We start from the raw sequence: 26,062 nt of genomic DNA on the forward strand, positions 1-26,062 counted from the left end.
GACTTTTATCTTCTGCAGCAAGCACTTCAAGTTCTCACTTTCAGCAAGCAAGGTTGTGTTATCTGCTTAACAAAGTTTATTAATGAATTGTCCTCCAATCATGCTGCTGTAGTCTTCTTCATAGAGTCAAGTTCCTGAAATAATTTGCCCAGCATACAGATTGAATAGGTATGTAGAAAGAATACAACCCTAATGTTAGACTATATAATGCTCCCTCTCTTGGTCTAGGTATAGGTTTCACATGAAAATAAGAGTTCTGGGATTCCAATTCTTCACAATGTTAGCCATAATTTATCATAATTTTATCAGATGTGTTTGCATAGTCAAGAAAACACAAATAGACATTCTTCTGGTATTGTCTGCTTTTAATCAAGTCTATCTAAAATCAGCAATGATATCTCTGGTGTCACAGCTTCTTCTAAAACCTACTTGAACTTCTGGAGTTCTCTATGAATGTACTCTTCTAGCCACTTTTGCTTCCAAATAGTGGCTAAATATGTTGGAATGACTACGGTTTTGTTACCTCTCTTTGTCCTTATATGGCCTTTCAACTTTGTCATTATCCATGTCTGATTTTAAAGAGCAAAAACAATTTATCCTTCTTATGTAGCTACTGATTATAGTGTAGTGAATACTGAGAACAGTGCAACAAATGAAAATCAAACATATGGGGTCTCAAATGAAGCATGAAGAGAAATTAATTAAACAAACAAACAAACAAACAAACAAAACCCCCAAACCAAACTCCCAAACAAGGCTTCATTTGGTTCACCAGAACCTGAGGAACAGAAGACAGAAAGTTGCTGGGCAGACAGCTTGGGATGTGAGGATGCCTTAGCTACACAAGGAAGAAGGCGCAGAGAAAGTAAGGACACTGTGAAGGTCATTAAATTGTTTCAAAGAACAAGCAGAGATAATTCAGTGTAAAAACGTTTCTGAAGGGACGAGAGTGGGAGGGAATGGGCCATAATTGGGTGATGGAAAGAGGAACCTTGGACTTACCTTTGATGACAAGTCTGATTTCCTCACTGTACCGAATCCCCAGATTATTTTCAGCTGAGCAGTGGTATTTTCCAGAATATTGTTCTGCTGAAGAGAGGAAGAGTGACTCCAAAAGAGTATTTGTATCTCTAAGAGAGACTTGTTTCTTCTTGAGGACAACATTGTCACGATAAAGCTTCAACAGGAATGGGAAAGAGCCTCTCTGTATTTTACAGGAAAATGTCCTAGTTTCTCCCTCAAAAGCCATAGTTTTGAAAGGGCTCATAGAGAGTACAGGGAAGGACACAAGAGCTATGGAAAAGAGAGAAAAATATTGTCAGTTTTTGCTTGTGCTTCTTTGCTTTAAGCTCTCAGAGTACCCTTGCAGCTTTCACTCCTGTGGTCTATTTTGTCTACTACTTTGGTTTTTCCTTTCCCAAAAGATTGCTGACCTGTTTTCTTTTCTGTGCCCCTTAATTACATTACCTGCTTAACCCTCAACCGCCATTTCTCTGAGAAAAGAAATCATTATGGAAAAAATCCCTTATTTTTTTGTCACCAGATCAGCACATTTACTCTTCACCTCTGACTATGACCATTAAAGAGTTTTTCCTCTTTTTGCCTAAGCAATTTCAAGTTTTTTTGCCAGTCTTATGTTTTTTTTCTTCATTCAATTTGATGGCACCTAACAATAGCATAACTTTTTTATTTCTTCCTTCTGTGGAGTTGATCTCAGGATTATACCCTGGGCCCTTTCTCTTTTCAGAGCCACACACTTCCCACACACTTTTCCTCTACTACTATATTCTCTTTGCATCCAGTCTCTCCTGTTATGGTTGAGAGAACTATGTCAGCTATGAATTAGAGGACCCATGGCCACTCAGTAGGGTGTTTCAAGGACCCACTTGGACATGAGGCTATCTTCTGATTGCTGGTCCAATATGAAGCCTGTCTCTCCTTTTTTTTTTTTACAATAAATTTTTTAACAATAATTTCTTTTGAGTTAAAGTTTAGAAAACATACTGGTTTTCATTCAATAATAAAAACACATTTTGTTTTATAATATTAATTAGAATTAATTATGTAAGATGCTAATAACAGGAGAAATTGGTGTGGCATATACAAAATGTTCCCCCCAAACTCTCCGCTTTCTAGTCTCCTTAAAACATTATCTTCATCTTTTCTATGAGTAAAGGAGATAGCATCAAGAAGAAACTCAAGACTCCACAGAACCCTTTCTCCTCGGCTGTTACAACTACAAAAATTCTTTTTTTTTTTTTTTTTTTGGGAAAGGCTTTATTAACTTACGCTATATGCACTCATTGCCAGTCAGGTTATGGAAACTGAATAGAAAAAACTTATATAAAAAACATACGCACATAAACACTTAAACTTATTCAATTTCATATTAACAAAGTTTATATTAAAAAAGTCTAGAACCCAACAATTCCCCCCCCCCTAAGTATAAAGATGGCTGTTTGGAGAAAGAAAGTCCCATGTGTGGTGGTATGATGGGATAAGGGTTAGGGAAGAAAGATAAGGCAATCTCCTCCCATTAAGATTTAAAGCCTTGGAAACCTGATAGATATATACCATCATTTGGAATCAACTTGGGAGCAGGTTTGATTTGATACCACAACTCTAACAGCTTTGAAGGGAAGATAGCATTGTTATTTAGTAAAGAAGATATATAAAATTCTACCACATGACGCCAGCCTTAGTTCTGTTGCCAAGGCCTTACTTGTCCTTCTTTGTTTCTAACTTAAGCTTTCCAGTCACCAATTGATGCATTTTGGTTGCACACTTGATAAAGTTCAGTCTTCAAATGGTAGAATTTAATTTCTTCATCTTTGAGTTTCATAGCTGCTGCACATATTTGAATAAGTTTATAACCAATACTTTCTTCTATGAGTATTGATAGTATCCTGTCATTCACAGCATTGTACTTAAGTATTGATCTTGAAATGCTTGCTCGCTTTTCTTTTTCTTTCTTTTTTTACAATGAATGCTACACTACTCCTCTTAAGTTTGTCATTTGTTGCATTGTGGATTATGTGATTGCCTGATTCAGAATGACCAATGCTAACCAATCCTTCTCAGTTCACTAATGCCCAGGATGTCAATCTTTAGGAATTCCATTTAATTTTTTACAACTTCCAATTTTTCTAGACTCACACTTCTTGCAGTCCAAATTGCAACTAATGATGGATATTTGCAGCTGTTTTTCCTCATTTTGGGTCTTGTCACATAAGAAAAATAAAGCTCCTTCACTGGGTGAAAGCTTTACTTCATCTACATCATTAAGTAGACTCTCCTTGGAGTAGGCCGTCTTTCTCTAGTTGCATTTTGAATGCCTTCCAATGTGAGGGCCTTATTCTTTGGCCCTATAACTAACAATGTTCTTCCATTACACATCAGGTTTTCAAAAGTTAGTTATTTCATAATTGGATGGTCAGTCCTGCTTCTTAGTCTATCCTAGTCTCGAAGTCCCACTGAAACTTGCCCAACATGGTGGGTGACCCTGATGGTATTTGAAATACAGGGGGTAGCTATGTAGCTTCCAGTATCACAGCAACAGGCAAGCCACACAGTACAGTAAACAAATGCACAAGTAATAATGTATTAACTGCAAATATTTCTTTAAAACCCATAAATGACAGCTATCTAAATGCACTTCACCTGATAGATTCCACAGGCATTGGATTGACCACATCTACAGAAAAAGAATATTGGAAAAGCTCAATATCAGTAGCCAAAATCAGGCTAGGGAATTACTGTGGAACAGACTATCAAATAATTGTATGTAAGTTCAAACTGAAGTTGAAGAAAATTCAAACAATTCCATGAGCACCAAACTCTTACCTTGAGTGCATCCTAACTAAATGGAAAAGACTAGATTTGTTGCACTAAACACAAGGGACTGAAGACCAGGCGTGTTGAGAAATGACATCAACGACATCTTCCATGAAGAAAGAAAAAGATTATCACAAAGACAGGGGAAAAAAGAAAATACCAACAAGGATGTCAGAAGAGCCTCTGAAACTTGGAACAAAAAGAAGGCAAAACAAGGAAAAGGAATGTGGAAGTTAGAGTACTCAATGGAATATTTCAGAGGGCATCTCAAGAAGATAAAGCAAAGTATTAGAGTGAAATGTGCAAGGAACTAAAGTTAGAAAACCAAAAGGGAAAAATAAATTCAAATGCGAGTGGCAGCACTAAAGGATTCTATGGGGAAAATCTTGAATTATGCAGAAAACATCAAAAGAGGATGGAAGGAATTAACAAAGTCACTGCACACACACAAAAAAATTGATTGACATTAACCCATTTCAGCAAGTAGTATATGATGGAGATCCAAAGGTAATGAAAGGAGATGTTCAAGATGTACTGAGAGCATTGACAGGAAAAAAAAAAGTCCTCAGTTGTTGTTGTTAAGTGCCGTCGAGTCGCAGGCGACTCATAGCGACCCTATGAATTAAAGTCCTGGACAACTCCTGTATAAATTTCATCCTTTCTCCAGGTTCACAGGGTTTCCAGAGGCAAGCTATTGTGGAATTGGATGCTACTCCTGCTTCCACGCTTGTTTTAACCGGGGATCTCCAGCAAACATTGTCCACCATGGGTAGCCATTCTCACATTTGACTTATCAGTGTCACAGTGTTCAGCTTTACAGCAACCACGAGTTACCTCCGTACAGCAAGTGGACATACTAGGGTTACACGACCCAGAAGAATGTCTTATCAAAAACAATTAAAGGCAGGCGTGAGGGCCGCAAAGTAGAGTCACCCACCTTTGGCAATGGGTAGAATATTAATTGAAGTGTTTCAGGAAATGGATGCAACCCTGGATGTGCTCATCAGACTCTGACAACAAATACAGAAGACAGCTACCTGGCCAACTGAGGACTAGGAAGGGAAAAAAATTCCATTTTTTCCCATTCCCAAAACAGGTGATCCAACAGACTATAAAAATGATCAAACAATATTGTTAATAATATGTTGTTGTTGTTGTTGTTATGTACCATCAAGTCACTTGCGACTCATAGCGACCCTATGTACAACAGCCCTAAACTCTGCTCTGTTCTGTGCCAATCGCACTGCCTCTGACACACCCATCCCGATTGCCCCAGTCACTGAATCAATCCACCTCACAGAGGGTCTTTCCCTCCTGCGCTGTCCCTCTTGCTGAAATGTATTTTAAAATGCCTGGACCAGTACATTGATAGAGAACTGCCAGAAATTCAAGTTGGATTCAGAAGAGGTCATGGCAAGAAGGGTATAATTGCTGATGATAGATGGATCTTGGCTGAAAACAGAATGTCAGAAAATGTTTAGTTGTATTTTGTTTATTATGCTAAGTCATTTTCTCTGTGGATCATCATGAATGATTATTACTGAGAGTAGTAGTTATGTGCCATCGAGTTGAGCATGACTCATATAGCAACCCTATGAACAACAAAGCTGAACCCTGTGCTATACTGTGCTCTACTCATCATCTCTAACATACTCAAGCCCATTGCAGCAGTCACTGTGCCAATCCATCTCGTCGACGGTGTTCTGTCCAGTCTTCAGCTGACCCTATACGTTTCCAAGAACAATATCTCTCTCCAAGGAATAGCCCATCTTGACAACATGTCCAAAACAGTTTCTGCATCTTGCCTCAAAGAAACACTCTGGTCACAGGTTCTTCAGGATCAATCTGTTAGTTCTTTTAGCGATCCATGAGATATTCAGTGCTATTCTCCATCACCACAATTCAATGGCATCAGTTCTTCTTCTATCACCCTTATACTTACTGTCTAGCTCTTAGATACATAACAAGTAATGGAAATGACCATGTGTGAATCAGAGGCAACTTAATCGTCAAATTGACAACATTGCTTCTCAGCGCTTTGGAGAGATCCTTAAAAGCTGAGTTTCCCATTGCAACATGTCTTTGATTTCTCACTGCTGGTAACACGGGTGTTGATTATAGATGACAATAAAATGAAATTGATGACAATTCTAATCTTTTTCCATGTATCACGATGTTGCTTAATTGTCCAGTGGTGGGAATTTTTATCTCCTTGATGTTGAAATGTAATCAATATTGAAGGCTAAATTTTTGTTTCTGCAGTAAGTGCTTCAAGTGCTCCTCACTTTCAGCAAGCAAGGTTGTTTTATCTGGATTCTTCTTCATAGGGCCCAGTCTCTTGAATGATTTATTCAGCATATAAATTGAATAGGTATGGAGAAAGGATATGTCTCTACACACTAAATTCCTTATTTGTGACCAAGAAGTAGTTGTACTAACAAAAGAAAGGGGACACTGAATTTCTTAAAATAAGAAAAAAGTGTGCATCATAGTTGTAACATTTCTCCATACCTAATCAATCTGTATGCTGAGTAAATCATCCAGAAAGTGGAACTATATGAAGAAGAATGTGGAATCAGGATTGGAGTAAGACCTGTATTATGCAGATGACACAATCTTGCATGCAGAGAGTGATGAAGACCTAAAGTATTTACTGCAAAAGATAAGAAACTACAGACTTCAATATGGGTTACAGGTTAATATGAATGAAAAAAAAACTTCAATAAACCACATCATAATAAGTTGAGAAAAAATTGAAATTGTCAATGATTTAATTTTACTTGGATCCATATAATCAACACTCATGATAACAGAAGTCAACAAATCAAAAGATGTGTTGCTTTGGAGAAATCTGCTGTTAAGGACCTCTCTAAAGTTCTAATGAGTGAGGATGTCAGCTTAAAGACTAAGGTGCATCTGATCCTAGCCATGATCTTTCTAATTTCTTCCTATGTGTCTGAAAGTTTGACAGTGAATATAGAAGATCAAAGTAGAATTGATGCCTTTAAACTATGGTATTGGTGATGAGTATTGAATAACCCACGGGCTGCCAAAAGAACCAGCAAATCTGTCTTGACCCATCAACAAATGGATGTGGTATATTCACACAATGGAATACTATGCTGCATTCAAAAACAAGGAACTCATGCAATATTATTCAAAATGGGTGACCCAGGAGGATATTATGCTGAGTGAAATATCTCAGCCACAAAAGGACAAATACTGCATGGTGCCACTGTTGTAAAACAGGACTGACATTGGAGTTGGGGGGAGACCGAGAAGGATGGGTTTAGTAATGTATACTGCATTGAAACAGATGAGGGAGAAAACTCTTTAAAAGGGATATGTGATTAGGTATTTTTGTCATGACAGGAGTCCAGAGCGAAGGCTGCATAGTGGAGTGGACCTGGGGGAGGGTTTGTAAAACAATGAAAGAATTTTACTTTTCCAAGAGGTTGGTGTACTAGTGGGGAGGTTTGGGAGGGGAGAAATGTGCAACAATGAATGAATGGAAATCCGAAGTCTCTGTACATTTTCATTGAAATTAATAATAAATTTAAAAATAAAAAAATCTGTCTTGTAAGAAGTACAACTAGAATACTTCTTAAAAGCAAGGTTGGTGAAACTTCATCTCAAGAGGAACCAGGCCTTGGAGAGATACATCATGCCTGGGACGGTTGAGGGTCAGAACACCACAGAAAAGCTTGCAACAGGGTGGATTGACACGGTGACCACAACAGGCTTGAGTGTGACAGAGGTCATGAGCATGGTGTAGGACAGGGCAAGGTTCAGACCTTTTGTTCACAGGGTCACTATCACAAGCTTGATATCACCTAACGACAATTACTTTTTAGATGTCCTCAAGAACTGAGATCTTTCCTCTAGCACAGTTTCCATATTCACAGGCAGGAACCAGTGGCATCTCTCCCCACTCTTCCTTCTTCTAGTCCTGTCAAACCTCAGAACCCACTGGCACTTACCCTGTGAACATAGAGAGACTTTTGGGCTCTCTTCCCACTTGTTGGAAGTGTCTGTCTTTGCAGTGCAGTAATAATACTTGCTGTCACACCTTTTGGCAGGGATATAGTATTTTAAGGAATGACTCAAGCCTGATCCCAGGACTTCTCGATCACGGATGAAGCGGAATTGGAGCTGGCTGGCGGACATCTGTGAAGGGAGTTGTGTCTCACAGGTCAGGATCACCCAGGACCAGTCCGCAGACTGGGACAACATGGTTTTCAGCACAGGACGTAGAAGCAATTCTAGAAAGAAAGATCATAACAACTCCTAGGTAAGTGGCACTTAGAACCATTCTGGGAAAAAACCACAACGCACCATCTATATCAGCAAACAGAACACATGGGAGCCGGTAAAGAGGGAAGCAGCACTGCTTTTTTTTTTTTTTTCCCCAGCACTGCTTTTTTAACAGTCTGAGTCCAAAGTGGTGTTTGCACTCTGTTCCTTGCTGTCTACCTTTTTCTTCCAATTTCATTTCTACCCTCAAAATAACTCAACCAAAGACCCTGTATGACTGGTTCATTTCATGGGAAAATAAAACTCTTACCTTCAACTTGGATTTTAACATAATTTGAAACGGAGATCTCATATTTCTTATATCCTCTACAAAAATAGTCACCATTGTCCTTTCTACTTGCTCCTTGAATGGAGAATTCTGAGCCATTTTCAAGCACTTTCAGTAACTTATTATCCTTATAAATTTCCAGTTTCTCTAGTACTAAGCCCGCTTTTGCCCGGCATCTCAGAACCACAGATTGTCCTTGAAACACAGAGTCTGGAACGTTCAGGATTAGTGAAGCTGGAGAAAACAGAAGATACATTATTTGGTTTATTTTGTTGTTTTTTTCTTCATATCTTTTCATTATTATTCCAAATAAATGCTATAGCAGTGGGGACTGAGTGAAAATTATTCTTGAAATAACTACCCTTTCTTTTTTATCTCCCCCCTCTCCATTTTAAAGTAGATTTATGTTTTTTAAACAAATTTGGAAAACAGCAATGTAAAGAAAAATCAACTGTCATCTCACCAGATTCTGGTATACAGTTTTCTACCTATTTATCCCATGACCTTGTCCTCTATGTATGTGAGAGTCTGTCTAAATTTTTACTTTCAATGGAATTGTGACTGTTTTCATGTATTGATGACTTGTTTTTCCCTTACTGTGTATTGAGCATTTTTCTACATCATTAACCTCATTCCTGAACTTGGTTTTTAATTTTCCATGCTATGGTTGTGGTTGTTGTTTCTGAGTGAGTTCGGCCCTTTTGATTTTCTGACTCCAGCTCTCTGCACATTTCATTATAGGATCTTGCTTTGTCGTCCCCAGCTGCCTTTTGAAATTTTCTGTTCAGGTCTTTGATTTCTTGGTTTCTTCCTTTAGCTTTGGCTTCTCAGCACTCTAATGCATGGTTGTTGTTGTTGTTATGTGCCATCGAGTCATTTGTGACTCATAGTGACCCTATGTACAAGAGCCCTAAACGCCGTTCTATCCTGTGCCAACTTCACCGTCTCAAACACATTCATTCCCACGACTCCACTCACAGAATCGATCCATCTTATTGAGGGTCTTCCTCTCCTGCGCCATCCCTCCACTCTCCCAAACATGATGTCCCTCTCCAAGGACCAGTCCCTCCTTGTAACATGCCCAAAGTATGTCAGACGAAGCTTCAGAATCCTTGACTCCAGGGAACATTCTGGCTTCACCTTCTCCAGGACAAACCCGTTTGTTCTCCTAGCAGTCCATGGTATATTCAACACTCATTTCCAGCACTACAACTCAAAGGCATCAATTCTCTTTCTATCATCCCTATTCACTATCCAACTCTCCAATGCATAGCACATAATTGCGAAGACTATTGCCTGGATCAGGCGCACCTTAGTCTCCAGCCTGACATCATTGCTCTTCAGTACTCTTGAGAGGTCCCTCATGGCTGACTTTCCCAATGCAATTTGTCTCCTGATTTCCTGGCTGCTGTTACCAAGAGTGTTGACTGTGAAGCCAAGCACACTAAAACTTTTAACTATCTCAAACTCTTCACCATCCATACTGATGCTGCCAATTGGCCTAGTGGTGAGAATCTCTGTTTTCTTGATATTGAGCTTCAATCCATATTGAAGACTGCAGTCCTTGACCTTCTGCAGCAAGCGCTTCAGGTCCTCCTCAGTTTCAGCGAGCAGGGTTGTGTCATCTGTTTAACACAGGTTGTTGACGATTCTTCCACCAATCCTGATGCCACATTCCTCCTTGTACAGCCCAGCATCTCGGATGATCTGTTCTGCATACAGATTGAAAAGGTATGGAATGGTAGAAACCATAATTTATTTCATGAGTCTTTTTTTCCTTGATATTTACATGAATTCTTAAAAGTGACTTGCCGAGTTAAATAGCAATGACATTTTAAAGTTTGGGGATTTTTTTCTTTTTAATGGTTTGACCAATTGTCCACTGGATACAATTTTTACTTGGTATTCATCTGTTTGGCTAGAACTTTCTTAAATCCTCTCCTCTACCCACCAGATCCAAAATGTTGATCTGACACATCTTTTAATTCAAACTTTCTTCTTTAAATAAACTGCTCATATAACTTCTGAAAAATATGAGAACAGGTGGAAAATAGTCCTGAAATGGGAATAAGATTAAACTTCTATAAACTGATGTAACTGATTTAAAAAGATATGGATAAAATAATATTGAGCATTGCAGAACTTGTAAGGAGGGTGCAGTTCAATCTATTGTTCACAGGGTAAGTATGAATTATGGTCGACTTGATGCGAACTAACAGCATTTATTAAGTGGTTAACATGTGTGACATAAATTACTTAATTGAATCAATTTCAAAAGAAACTCCTATAAATAGGTACTATTTTCACCTCATTTTCATTTTGAGAACATGAGTTTCAGAATACTTCAATAAAAACTCAAGATTATTATTAGTAACTGCTGAGGATGGTATTTGAACATAGGCAGTATGACTCTAGAGTCTAGGCTTTCACTATTCTTCTGCTTTCTATTCTGCTTTTTTACCCATTAAATTAATAAACATTATATTTAAGAAAATAATACTTCAATCTATAAATTAGTAGTTTTAGAATGAAAAATTTCTTTCTCTGTATATAGACACATTTCTGTTGTTAGGTGCTTTTGCGTCAACTTCAACTTGATGACACCTAAAAGCAATGTGTGTGTGTGTAGAGAGAGAGGCTTAAGATTACGAAAAGAATAATTAAAAATTATAAAAGCTTATAAAAATGATAAAAAATTATTAAAATACTTAAGAATGGTTTAGAGTAATTGCTTCTCAAATTTCCTATTGAATGATCAGTTTGTTAAAAAGCTACAAATTCATGGACCTCCTCTTAATATATTTCTCATTTAGTAAATATAAATTAGATCCTCAGTTTCTGTTCCAGGCAATTTCTAGATCAATTGAAATTTTAGATCATGAGTCTAGAGACTTCATTTCATAGATACTATAATGTCTGAATAGTTCACTAACAACTGTTAGCGGTTGTGTAAGACAAGCAACCCTTTCTAGATATGACTATTTTGATGTTTTTACCTCCCATAATTGCCCCTATTATTTTAGCTGAAATAATTTAGAATTTCTTAATTTTAGAAGTTTATAATTTCTTAATTTTAAAAATTAAGAAAATCACTCTACTCATTGCTTTTGTTTCAGAACTGACTCACAGCTGATCTTCCAGCAAGTTTTCAATGTCAAGAAGACAAATATTCTCACCACTGGACCAACTGTCAACATCAGGATGGATGGTGAAGAGATTGAGATTGTTCACAGCTTTAATTTGTTTGGCTCCACAGTCAACACTCTTGGCACCAGCAGACAGGAAATTAAAAGACGTATTGCCGTGTGAAAGTCTGCTGTTAGGGACCTCTCCAAAGTACTGAAGAGCAATGGTGTCTCTCTGGAAACTAAGGTGCATTTGATATAGGCCATGGTCTTTGCAATCACTTGTTATGCATCAGAGAGTTGGACAATGACTAAGGAGGATAGAAGGAGAATTGATGCCTTTGAACTGTGGTCCTGGAGAAGAGTATTGAGGGTACCATGGACTGCTATGAAAACAAACAGATTCATCCTGGAAAGGGTTAAACTGGGAGGCTCCTTGGAGGCAAGGATTCTGAGGCTCCATCTAATATACTTTGGACATGTGAGGAGAGACCGGTCCTTGGAGAAGGTCATCATGCTTGGAAAGGTGGAGGGACAGCACAGAATGGGAAGGCCCCCTATGAGGTGGATTGATTCCGTGACTGTGGTAATCGGGATGGGAGTGTCAGAGACAGTGCGATTGGCACAGGACAGAGCAGAGTTTATTGCTCTTGTACATAGGGTCGCTATGAGTCACAAGCGACTCGACGGCACATAACAACAACAACAACAACATAAATCAATGGGAGTGGGTCACCCATCTTTCTCCCACAGAACATCTGCTGGATCTGAATCACTTACCCTTGTGTTGGCAACACAACTCCTTACCTATAATGCCAGGAAACGTATTTCCTGTTTCCTGGTATACGGAGAGGTTTTTATTCTCTCTTTATCAAACCGTTAGATGGAACAAAACTGTTCTCAGGTTGTCCAAGATAAATCGTGTCTGGTAGAAAAAAGACTGGCTAAAGTGATTTCTAAAGCTTTTACTTGTTTAACTTTTTCTCACCTGTTGAAAAATCCAAGTGCACAGGCTTACTGACAGGTGAGTCCTGGATTTGGCAACTGTAGTCTCCAGAATAACGAGCCGTTAGGGGGTTTATGGTGTTTTCTTCCTCAATGTGGTCATTGTACAACCATCTTATTCTTGATGTTGATTCTGAGTCAAATCCATTACAAGTCAGAAGCACTGTCTCTCCTTGAAAGAGTACGGTCCAGGGAGGATTGAGGGAAATCACCGGCTGGGGAGCTGAAGAGAAAAAGAGAACATGTGGGTTGGAGGTGATGCAGACTCAATTTGGTAACTCATCTGAGATAGACTGGAGGAACTTGGCTTGTAGAATTTTTAAGGAAACCCCCAGAAAGGGTTACTACTCAAGGCTGTATATCAACCAGCCAGGTTTACCTACCCCAGGAGATGGTTATGGACAAAAAGATCTCAAGAAAGCACTGATAGCAGAATTCACTAATTGTGAAATGTCAGTGGGAAAAATTGTTAGTCTGTTATGGAATTGAATTCTAGAGAAAGCTACTCTCTACTCCTCCTCCTTCATTATATTCAGAAATTCATAAAAAATACCCACTAAAACATAAAAACCGTAAGAACTACCCAAAGAATTTCTATATCTTTTGCATATTTTGCAACTGTGTTATTAATCTTTTTCTTGTGGAGACCCTGTAGTATTCTGTAAACATTCATTATGAGACCTTTATCTGAAATAGCATTGCTAAATTTTTTCACTCAGTCTGTTTTCTTTTCACCCCACTGGAAAAAGTTTTTTATGCACATAGGGACCTAATCTTTAGCTCTATTTGCTTTAGTAAGCAAATAGCTCTTTGCTTATTATGTTTTTTTCCAGCCTTAGATTTTGAGTCTTTCTCTTTGTTTCTTAGCTCTGTCTCATATGTAGCATATTGACGGACCTTGGGGTTGGTGTTTTGTTTTTGTTGTTGTTGTTGTTGTTTTTTAATTCATTCTGCAACTCTTTTTCTTTTAATTGGTGCATTTAGTCCATTTACATGGTTAGGCAAGCTTTTATTGTTGCCATTTTACTGTATTTCTTTTTCTGTTGTTTCTGATTACTAAGGTACATCCACTTTTCTTTGGTGTCTCTATATGAAGGACTTCCCTTAAATTTTCTTGTAATTTTGGTGTTGTTTTTCACAAATTACTTGAATTCCTTCTCTTCTGTGTGTGACATGATTTCTCCTTCATATTTGATGGAGAGCTTTGTTGGGTACAGGATCATGGCTGGCAATTGATTTTTTTTCTACTTTCTGTATGTGCCATCTTATTGTCTTCTTTTTTAAAAATACAGTTTTAATAGTGATTTTTTAAATTTAATTTTAATGAACGCTTACAAAGATTTGGGATTTCCATTCATTCATTGTTTTATTTTTCTCCTTCCCCACCTTTTCGCCTCAGTTCACTCTTCTCTTTGAAAAGTAAAAGAAAAATTCTTTCATTGGCATACAATCTCCCCATGCCCTGAGTACACTCTGCTATGAAACCTTTGTTCTGGACCTTGTCATGACCATAATACTCAATCAAATATTGCTGTTAAACAAATCTCTCCTTCATCTGTTTCCATGGGGTATATATAATTTATCCAGTCTTTCTCAGTCTCACCCCAACCCTGTTGTCAGTCCTGTTCTACAACAGTGGCACTATGCAGTATTTGTTTTTATGTGACTGAGATATTTCACTCAGCATAATGTCCTCCAGGGTCACCCATTTTGAATATATTGCATGAGCTCCTTATTTTTCAATGCAGCGTAGTATTCCATTGTGTGAATATACCACAGCTTCTCTAGCCATTCATTTGTTGATGGGCACTTGGGTTGTTTCCAACTCTTTGCTATTGTGAACAAAGCCACAATAAATATGGGTGGCAGGTATCTGCCTGAGTGGCAGTTATGGTTTCTTTAGGGTATATTCCCAGTAGAGGAATTGCTGGGTTAAATGGTATTTCTATTTACAACTTTTTGAGAAAGTGCCATACAGCCTTCCATAGTGGTTGCATCATTTTATACTCCCACCAACAGTGAATAAGGGTTCCAGTTTCTCCGCAACCTCACCAGCATTTGTTATTTGCTGTTCTGTTAAACTTTGCTATTCTTACTGGGTGAGATAATATCTCATAGTTGTTTTGATTTGCATCTCTCTTAGAGCTAGACTAAAACAAAAATCCTATACATTTCATTAAAGAAAAGCTTAGAAGAACCCTAGAAGTCTTAATCTACAACATGAACAGTCTTCCAAGTATCCTGAAAAATCTACAACCAGGAGAGGATAAAATAGATGAATGGGACCTAAGAATCAAATCCCTATGCACATCTAAAAACTTCTCCAACAGGGTGAAAAGGGAAGCCACAGATTGGGGAAAAATATTTGGTAATGACATGTCAGATAAGAGACTTATATCTCAAATTTATAAAATACTCATGCACCACAATAAAATAAACTTAAATAACCCAATTGAAAAATGGGCAGAGGATATAAACAGACACTTCATGAAAGAAGACATTCAGATGGCCAATAAACACATGAAGAAATTGTTAATCGTCAATTTTTTTTCTGATATATTTTTAATTGAGTTACAGTTTACATACTTGTAAATGGGTAGTGGTTAATCGTGATTTTAATGGACATTTACAGAGAAGTTAGATTTTCATTCACTCATTACTGAACATTTTACCCTCCCTTCCCCCTCCACAGTTCACTCTTTAAAAAAAGAATTCATTCATTGTTGTATAATTATCTCCCCCTTTCCATCCCAGACCTCTTATTCTGGACAGTTGTTATTTGTGTAATGCCCATTGTCTTCTTGATTTTATGATTTCTGCTGAGACATTAGAACTTAATCTAATTATTTACCCTTTCTAGATTACTCTGTTTTTCTCATGCTGCTATTTAGTATTCTATCCTTAACTTTTTTCTTTTAAGAATTTGAGAATGATGTTGTCATGAATATGTCCTGATGTCTTTTTTGAGTCTAGTCTATTTGGCGTTCATTGAGCTTCTTTTATATGGATTTCTCCATTCTTCATGATACCGGGGAAGTTTTCTTATAGTATCTAGTTCACAACTTTTTCAGTGATTTCCCTGTCCCTCTCATGTTCTGGAATTACAATCATATTGGAATTCTAATATCTGTGTTGTTCCTTTTTTTGTGTGTGTGTGTTGTTCCTTTTGATGTAAACCCAGATGCGTCTGTTGTTTTCTTCATTTTCTTGATGTCTCATGACTCATTTTTCTTTTAGTATGTTTCTTTTGAGGCTTTTGTCTTTTGGCTCACTGACTCTCTGTTCTGTTCTCTTGTTCTACTTTTTTTATCCCTTCCAGCATGTTGGACATGTCAGCCATTTCAATCTTACTGTTCTAGATTGCATTTTCATGCTCTTCTTTTGTTTAGTAATGTGTTTCCTGTACTCTCTTCCTGAGATGATTTTTTTAAGTGCCTCTTTAACTATACTTTAAATTCTTTCTTCTATTTTTTGCATTTTTTTCCATAGTTGTTCAAGTTGCTCTTCATCAATATATTCCTTCTTTTCCCCCTATCTCTGGAGTATTTGCTTTCTTAATGCCTTCCATTGATTCTTTCAACATTTGTGCATTCTTATTTGTAGCTGTTCAAATAACTCAGCATCAACATATTTCTTCTGCTTCTCTGTGGCTGGAGTAGTCATTGGGTCCACAATATGCTCTAAAGGGTTATGCTGTTTTTTTCCCCTGATATTTGAGGCAGCCTGCTGCTTTCTTGCCATTATGTTAATCTTTTATTGGTAGATGTTAAACTGTTATAAATGTGTAATGTCTTAGAGGACGGCAATGTTCTATGAAGGACCTATATATTGGTGTTCCCCTTTTTGAAGCAGGGTGAGTATTGTTCTCTGGAAACCATGCCCGGTCTATCTATCTATGCCTGTTCTCCTTTTCCTTAAGAAATCTCAAGCCTTCTCCATGTGTTACAGTCGGGAAGATTCAAGAACAGCAGTATCTGGGTCATAGACTACAGGGATATATTGTTCTCTGGAAATTCCTAGACCTTTTTGATATAATAATTCTAGGCTTTAAGTTTCTTAAGAAGCAAGACAGCCTCCTTGGTCTTCTTATAGACCTCTACTTTGTGTTCCTCAATACAATGACCTTTAGACATAACCTGCTCTAATAAAGCTGAGGTAGCCAAGGCAGAGTAGATGGCATAGCACTTCTGAGTTGTGTTCACTTTATTGTGCCAATAACACGAGGTTTTGGTTAGTGCAAATATGCAGTCTCCACAACACATATTTCTAAAATCACCTTAGCCAGAACAATCAGTCCCACCACTTTGAACTCTACCAGCACCCCAAGACTCAGCACTGCTCTGATGATCTGACTATTTACTGACAGTATAAGGCTGTCTGTGGGTTGGTTTCTTGGGGGGTGGTTTTTTTGTGTGTGTGTTTCATTTGTTCGTTTGTTTTGGTGCAAGTTGGTGTGAATTAAGTTTACGTACTTCCCTGAAGTTCAAGGCCAAGTGGGAGCCTTGAACCCAGATGGAAAAATAACATTTCTTTTTTCCCAGAGGATTCTCCCTTTTCAGAGTACACCAATATTAATGGATGAGCACATGTCATGGTGGGGAGAATAGGCTGCAAAACACAGTGAATAGTTTAAAAATATCAACTTAATAATAAAGCAGTGTATTAATTTGGGAGACAACACATCAAACATCCACAACAGTCACATCATTTGCCCAGTTTTAGAGCTAATGTGAAAGAGCGAAGACCGGGCAAGTCATTTTCTGGAATCTAAGAGTTACCTCAATAAGGCTAAAATCCTGAGCAGTTGATTTTGGACAAGGATAGTATTTACAGAGAGGTCTTATTATCCATGACTTCTCAAATGTCCAAAATACTCTTTGATCCAGAAAAACAACAAAGTTAACTCACTGCTCTCAAGTTGATTCTAACTCATGATGGTGATCATCCGTTGGATTTCAAAGGTTGTCAATCTTTACAGAAAGAAATGGCCCATATTTCTCCTATGAACTAGCTGGTAGGTTTGAGCCACTGTTAGTTAGTAGTTCTATTCATAACACAAACTAATAAAACAGGTGATAAAATTTGTCTTTTCTTAAAACTGCTTCAGTTGGGGAAACTGACCTCGGGAGCAAGGGATGGTAGGCTTTAGAACAGGAGGCTACAATGTGGTGAGATTCCCACAGGGCTGCTCTGTAGAAACTAAAGGACCTAAAGGACTTTAGGAAAGGCAAACTTTGCAGCTCCAAGGCCTGGAAAGGACTTGTAGTAGAGGAAATGGCCCATCCCATAGACAGAACACTTTAAGTCTCCATCTTATCAATAACTTCATGAAGTCAAAGAACTATCATCAATGTATTCAGACACAACAGAAACAGCCTAACACATTACAAGAATAACTTCACATAATGTCAAGAAAGCAGCAAGCAGCATCAAACATTGTGAAAAAACAAAATAAACTTTCTCCTAGAAACGCAGAACATATTTGAAACCCAACGAATACCCCAGAGACAAAGAGGCAGAAGAAATATGTTCATATGAAATTATATGAACAGCTGTTTAAGAAGGTAAAAATTATGGAAAAAAGAATTTCAGCCACAAATCAAGCAAATTACCCAGAGCTAGGGAGCCAGACGTAACATATTCATATGGAATTGTATTAACAGATATAGAAGAAGGTACAAATGATGTAAGAAAAGTGGGAAACCATAAGTAGAGTGAATACTCAAGAGACAACGAGCCATAAGAAATATATTGATGTGGAAAAACATGAACAACTATGGAAGAAATAGCAAAAAAAAGGAAGGAAGAATTGAAACTATAAAGAGGTACAAGAACTTATAAAATCACCACAAGACAGAGATAATACAGCCAACACAATACTGGAAATAATAGACACACATAGAAATCTAGAGTATCAAGACAGAAGTGGCAGAAGTTACCAATATGCTGGAAGGAAAAAAGAATAGATCAGAAGAGATGGAACCAAGAGTCAGTAAAGTGGAAGAAATAACCTCAATGGGAGCATAGTAGAAGAAAAAACAGAGAGGAGACAAAAGGAAGATTAAGAAAACATTAGAATTATGTGGGAGAACATCCAAATGAACAACATACACATGGTTGGAATTTCAGAACAGGAGGCAGACAGGAAAAACATTGAGAAAAATTGTAGAACACGTATTAGAAGAAAATCCCAGATTTCATAAAGAACAAGGAAATGCACATCCAAGAAGCTCAGCAATTCCCAAACGACTAGACCCCAAAAGAAAAACACTAGGACATATCACAATAAAATTCTCCAAAATAAAAGATAAAGATAGAATGCTAAAAGCAGCTTGAGAAAAACCAAGAGTCATCTACAAAGGAGAATCAATTACATTAAGTTCTAGTTTTCCAGCAGAAACCACGAGAGAAAGAAGATAACAGAATGACATACACAGTAGGCTGAAAGAAAAGAATTGCCAGCCAGGGTCCTGTACTTATCAAAGCTGCCCATCAAACATGAAGGAGAAATTAAATCATTTGCATAAAAGACCTTTAAAGAATTTGTGAAAACAAGACAACTCTGGAATAAATTCTAAGAGAAGTCCTTCACACTAAGATTCCAGAAGAATATGGATGAAGCATAGTAACCAGAAACAACAGAAAAAGAAAAGAAATACAACAAAATGACAGTGATAAAACCTGGTCTGTTAATGATCACACTTAACATGAATTGCTTGGATGCACCATTTAGGAGAAAAAGAGTAGCAGAATGAGTAAAAAACCAAATTGCATTAACAGGTTGCCTACAAGAAACAGAGAGGTGTATGTGTTTGTATGTGTGTGTGCGTGTTAATTATGAGTCGTACAATTTGATTGTTGTAGACTGAGGGAAATGGGAAGGAACTGGTGTGAAAAACAATGTATTCAAATTTTGTTAATATACTAATTTTTTTTAAAAAGGAAGAAAATAAATCTAAGAAATAAGGAAGAAGGTATACTAAATATTAAAGGCTGGAAAAAAATATACCAAGCAAATGGCATCCACACAAAAGCCAGGAATGGAAATACTAATCTCTGATAAAATAGACTTCAGGATCAAAATCATCATAAAATATAAGGAATGACACTTATAGAGTGATTAAGTGATAATAGTCAAGAAGATATGTCTTGGTCATCATCATGTACCAAATTATAGACCTACAAAATACATAAAACAAAGATTAACAGATTTTAAGGAAGAAATAGCACCACAATAGTGATAGAACACTTTAGCACAACACTCTCATCAAAGAATAATTCAACTCAAACTTAAGAAAGATGCAGAAAATCTAAACTATGCAATTAGCCAACTCAGTATTGTGAATGTATTCAGGGTAGTGCACAAAACTGAAACTTAATGTACTGTCTTCTAACATGTACGTAATACATTATCCAGAATTGTTTACATACTAGGACACAATGCAAGCCACAACAAATTTTTTTAAAAACCCATTTAAATAATACAATATTGTAAAAATAGAAGGATAACTAGCAGGATATGTATGGATATCTAGAGAGGGAAGAAGAAGGGGAGGGAGGGCTGAAGGAAGGCACAGAGGGACATCACGAGGCCACAGACTTTAGTGAGTACAGAGAGGGGGTGAAGAAATTACAAAAAATCTAATAAGAATCTGAAAAGTTAGCATGATATTGGGTATAGATTAATGGTAATTAATTTTATAAGAGTCAATGTATGGGAATTATTGTTAAAAAAAAAAAACCCCAAACACCTCAAACCACAAAGTGAACAAAAAACCCCCCAAACAATAAACCATGAAGACACAAAAATCTCCAGATCCTTGGCAGGTCTTCTTCTGCTCTCCACACTTTTGCTGGAGAATTTTATTTCTGATGCTATGGAATATGCAATCTCTGTCCTGGCATTTCCAGGGTGTAATGACGTCAGAAAGACGTTCTCAGTTTGCTGACTGAAAAGCATTCTGTTTTGAGTCTTACTCAGTTGCCCTGGTTTTGAGAATTTCCTGCCTGTTTATGTAGAGTCTATTCTCATAGGAGCAAGTGCAGAAAGTATTCCCTCACCCAGAGAGTCACCCTCAGCGGGTGATCATGAAGCCATCCTGGCCATTGATTGATACCAATAGATCATGTGGCACTTTTCTATTCATAAGAGCCTCAGTAGGAAAAACAGGATATATTAAGGATTCATAAAAAACCACTGCAAATGTTTCCTTTCTATTAAGGAGACAGTCTTAGCCAAAGAAATTGAAGGTCAAACAGTTGAATGGAAACTCACCAAGTTTTCCGCTGGCAGGAGCTGAAAAAAAGTTAAAAATAAAAACATGAATAATTAAAGAGCCTGAAATGGCATAAAAATAAGGATATTTGACTTTTAAATGGCAATGACTAATTTTCCATTTATCAATTATTTCTTTCACAGATAGATTAATGTCTAAAACAGAACAAATATTTAAAACCTTTGAGACATTTTTGCTTGAATTTCTAAGTGAACAATGGAATCTGCATTAAGAAGTGTCAGGTGAGAGAAATGTGAAGCAAAGTAATAAAATTATAATATAAGGTTTAGGGGCAATCATGGGGGGTATATAGAGTACTTGAGGCAGAAGGGCCACTCAGCCCAGTGTGTGTGTGATGAAGAGTGTAAAGTATGTCATGGAAGGTGTCCAAAGTAAATGATGGTTGAGAAAGCGGTGAATGGGAGCATAAGATCAACCAGACAAATGTTACTATTTAAATGTGGCAAGAGGTGGTATAGAGGGTGTTCAGGTATAAATGGAACCAGGTCAGAATTTGTTAGATTCCTTAGAGTCAAGTATAACTCATAAGAATCTGTCCTATCCTGTGCTTTCCTTACAATCTCTGATACACTTGAGACCATTGCTGTAACGATCATGTCAATTCACTTTGTTGGGAGTCTTCCTCTTTTTTGCCAATCCTCAGCCTTTCCAAGTATGATAGATCTTTCCAAGAATTGACCTCTCCTAACTACTTTCCCTAGACCTGTAACCCAAAGCCTCACCATCCTTGCTTCTAGGTGCACACTGGTTGCGCTTTCCCCAAGACGTATCTGTTCATATTTTTGGCAATCCAGGGGATTTTTAGTGCTATTTTCCAACAGTATACTGAAAGGCATCAATTCTGCTTCTGTCATCCTTACTCATTGTTTAGCTCTCAGGTGCATAACAAATAATAGAAAAGACCGTGGCCTGAATCAGACACACATTAGCCTTCAAACTGACATCATTGTTCTTTAGTACTTTGGAGAGGTCTCTGGCAGTGAACTTGTCCAAAGCAATGTGTCTCCTCATCTCCTGACTGCTAGTACCAAGACTGATAATTTTGCCTACAAGTAAGATGAAGTAATTAACCATTTCAATGCTTTCTCTACGTACAATGATGTTGCTTATTGGCCCAGTGGTAAACAGCTTTGTTTTTTGTTTTGGTTTTATTTTTTTTTTCTATTGACATGTAATCATTATTAAAGGATGTAGTATTTGATCTTCTTCAACAAGGTTTCAGATTCTATGCACTTTCAACAAACAAGGTTGAGCCATCCAGATAACACAGGTTGTTCATGAATTGCCATAAAATCAACTCTGATTCATAACAACCCAGTGCGTAGGATAGATATGGCACTACAAACTCCATCTTTATTACTAACTCTATGAGAAGAGTCAGAATAAATTCATTACACAGAAAAATATATGCAGGATTTTACTTTTCTATATCCTCAAACTCACCAATCACTTCATGATATTTCCTCTCTGAGTCTAACCACTGAGCGTTAAGACAGACTTTATTGCTGGCCATGTTGGGGTCAGATCCTCAGAAACCAGCAGTAGCGCCAGAATTCTTGAAAACTCCCTGTATTTCATATGAGAATTTTGTTCCCTCTTTTTCTCACTAGCTCTCTCAACAGGCAAAGAATGACTATATTCTTCTTTTTTTGACTCTCCCTGAAGTCTTTCTGTCACCCAGCTGCCCAAATTTGGGTAATCACAAAATCAACTCTGTCCATACATTTTCAATCCATGTGCAGAACTGATCATTCAGGAGGTTCATGTTTATAAGGAAGAATGTAGCATCAGAATTAGAAGAAGTCTAATCAACAACTTGTGCTATGCAGACAACACAATCTTATTCACTGAAACTGAGGAGAACCTGAAGCATCTGCTGCCGAAAATTAAGTACACAATCTTCAACATGAAAGAAAGCTTAACATTAAGAAAACAAAAATTCTCACCACTGGGTCAAATTGACAGAACCATCATAGGTGGAGAAGAGATTGAGATTGTTAACAATTTCAGCTTGCTCATGTCCACAATCAACATTCTTGGAACTGGCAGCTAAGAAGTCAAAAGACAAATTGAATTGGGAAAGTCTGCTACAAGGGAGCTCTCCACTGTGCTGAATTGCAAAGATATCAGTCTAGAGACTAAGGTGCACCTGATCTAGGCCATGTTCTTCACAATTACTTGCTATGTGTCAGAGAGCCGGACAATGAATAAAGATGACAGAAGAAGAGTTGATGCCTTTGAGTTGTGGTGCTAAAGAAGAGTATTGAACATATCATGGACCACCAAGAGAACAAACATATCTATCCCGGAGAGGGTGAAACAAAGTTACTCTTTGGAGGGAAGGATTTTGAAACCCCATCTCACATAACTTAGAGCATGTTGCCAAAAGGGGCTTCTCCTTGGATAAGATCATTCTTGGAAGGGTGAAGGGGACATCACAAGAGAGGAAGACCCTGGATAAGATGGATTGACTTAGTGACTGGGACAATGGGGGTAGATGTGTCAAAGATAAATTGTCTCAAGATACAGCAGGTTTCAGAGCTGTTATAAATAAGGTTGCTGTGAATTGCAAGCTACTCAATGACATATAACAATAGTAACATCTGTTTATGTGCTGTGGAGTTGGAACATATTTACAGCTGACCCTCCAGTGGGTAAGAGGCATTAAATCACATGGAAGGAGACTGCTCATCCATATTCTGTGAAGCAGCTGTTAGACTCAAACCTCGTGTCTTTGAGTTAACAGTAAAGTTCCTTATCACTAGGCCACCAGAGACCCCTTATATTTAATTATTATTTTATTTTTTAAATAGGAAGAAATAATCCTCTAATTTATTACAAATTCTAGGAGCTATTCTCAGAACCAGAAACAAGAGTTAAAATTCTTTGCCTCAAAGCAGTACTGCATTTTGTAGGATTTTAAAGACTGTCACTTTTGGAAGCAGATTTGCAAGGCTTTCTTCTTCTAAAGGGATTCAGGGTGGGTTCAAACTACCAGCCTTTAGGTTAGTGGTTGATCAGTCAACATTTGCACCACCTACAAACTCCAGAAATGGAATAGAAGTGAGGAAATTATATTGATGTTTAGGAATTGGGAAGAATGACAAAGGAAGTAAGATTAGATAAGTGTGCAGGGCACAAATCATGGTGACAAGTGGATCAAGTTTATTATAAAACCAATAGGGAGCCATAAAAACTTTCAAGCAGGAGATTGATAAAATTGTGATTTGTCATTTACATGGAATATTCTTACAAGGGACATTCATTATCTGAATCAAAGAGACTTGCAACAAGATATAACAAGAAATAATGGTATTTTCTTTTCTTCAATGTTTATATAAAGTTATTTAAATTATTTATTTGTTTCTTGGCTCTTTTCTCTCTCTATGGAAGCACTCTAAGAATAGGCCCTTCTCTTGTATTCACAGATTCTAGTGCTGGTCCTAGCATATCCATAACTATTTATGAAAAACAAATTGGTCTAAAATCCAGATCAATGATAGTAGAGACAGGAGAATAAGGGTTTGTAAAATAGTTAATGGGAAGTAAATGGAAGCAAAATTGGAAAAAAAGAGATAATTTGATTTGTTTATCCAAAAGAAATTTTTGTAATCCAGCCACCACATAAAGTGAGTAAAGCAATGGAAATTCAGCAGTGAGTAAAAGGAACACTATACCTGCCTTTGTGGAATCGAATGAAGGAATTATTCAAAAACAAGTGCTTTGTAAAAAAAACCAACATATTGGTCTCCATTACCTAAATAGCTTGGTCACTGTGACCTTTATGTTTTATTAAATGTAGCTAATATTTTTCTTACAGTTTTTTTTCTTACAGTTTTTATATTAAAGCATTCATATGTATTATTTCATATAATCTTGTCAACAACTTTATGAAGTAAATACTATGATTATTCCCATTTTACAGACTAAACCTCTTGCTGTTAAGTACTATAGAGTAGATGATGACTATTGCAACTCTATGAATAACGGATCTGCATCTTTCCCTATTCTGTGCTGTCCTGACAATGTCTAATACACTCGAGATCATTGGTATAGTCACTGTGTCAATCATCTTATTAAGGGTCTTCCTCTCTTTCTCTGACCCTCAACCTTCCCCAATATGATATCTTTTTCCAAAGACTAGTCCTTTCTAACAATGTGCTAAAAGTAGATCAGATCTTACCATCCTTGGCTCTAAGGAACAACCTAGTTGCATTTAATTCAAGACAGATTTCTTTGTTGTTTTGGCAGTCTATGGGATATTTAGACCAGATTCACGTAGTTGAAGTATCTACTAAATGACAGCATGGAATTTTGAATCTATATAGTTTTTCATCCCAAAATTTCAGGCCCCTGTAATTCTATGTGAAATGTTCTTCCTCTCTCTGGAAGAGTAAATGAACCTTAACAGCACTAGAATCCATTTTGCTTACATAATTCTCTACACTATCACTGGTCTCTGCTAGCTTCTTGTTATATAGTCTGTTATATACCTGGACCATCTGTTAGTAGGTTTGCCCAAACACATACACAAGCAAAAACCCCAAATCAAACAAATGAATGAAAAGTGCTGCAGTGAGTGGATATTGATTTATGATAGTATTGTTACTGAGCTCCATAGAGTTTTCTTGGTGATAATCTCTACCAAAGCAGATCACCATTTCTTTCCTCCAAACTGTTACTGGGAGGGCTTGAGCTAGTAAACTTTTGGTTAAGAATCAAGCTTAAATAATTTGTACCATCTTTCTTTTTCCCATTAACATCAAATCAGAACCAACTCATAGCTGGACCTAGGTTTGAACCTATAGATCAAACACACAATTTATCTTTTCTCCTTAGAGAAACACTGTTTTTGATTGGCAGCACAGCTCCCAATGTACTAGGCAGGCCACAAGACTTACCTTGGACACTATTTAACTGGGGTTTTGTTACACATCTATTTCTTGGACATTGACCTTCTTAGAGTCCTTCTGTATTTTGAGCGTGTTATTTACAGCCTACTATTAATAGTGGAACAGTAGAGGAAAGCAGAGAGTTATAGTAGTGATAGTAGAGCCCAGATAGCAAGTCAGCTGAAATTAGGAAAAATAATGGCAAACAACAAACACCTTGAATACTAGAAAATTAGAAGTTGTGAAAAATGAAATTAAATTCATGAACGTCAGCATATTAGGCATTAATGAGATGAGATGGACTAGCTTTGGCCACTTTGCATCAGT

The 26,062-nt window shown here is 37.3% G+C and overlaps 1 protein-coding gene across 1 annotated transcript in view; it reads right to left on the reverse strand.

The window, feature by feature from the left end:
* The window catches only part of FCRL5 (Fc receptor-like 5), a 56,923-nt gene extending 34,567 nt beyond the window's left edge, over window positions 1-22,356 (reverse strand). Inside the window, 6 exon segments of the mRNA XM_006895497.1 lie at window positions 1,003-1,293; window positions 7,815-8,096; window positions 8,399-8,650; window positions 12,530-12,769; window positions 20,822-20,842; window positions 22,287-22,356. Of these exon segments, the coding sequence (XP_006895559.1) occupies window positions 1,003-1,293; window positions 7,815-8,096; window positions 8,399-8,650; window positions 12,530-12,769; window positions 20,822-20,842; window positions 22,287-22,356 (1,156 nt within the window).
* Between the last annotated feature and the right edge of the window lie 3,706 nt (window positions 22,357-26,062).

This window comes from Elephantulus edwardii, unplaced genomic scaffold (assembly GCF_000299155.1).
Source record: "Elephantulus edwardii isolate Elephantulus edwardi_28Jun2011 unplaced genomic scaffold, EleEdw1.0 scaffold00168, whole genome shotgun sequence".
Classification (NCBI taxonomy): Eukaryota; Metazoa; Chordata; class Mammalia; order Macroscelidea; family Macroscelididae; genus Elephantulus; species Elephantulus edwardii.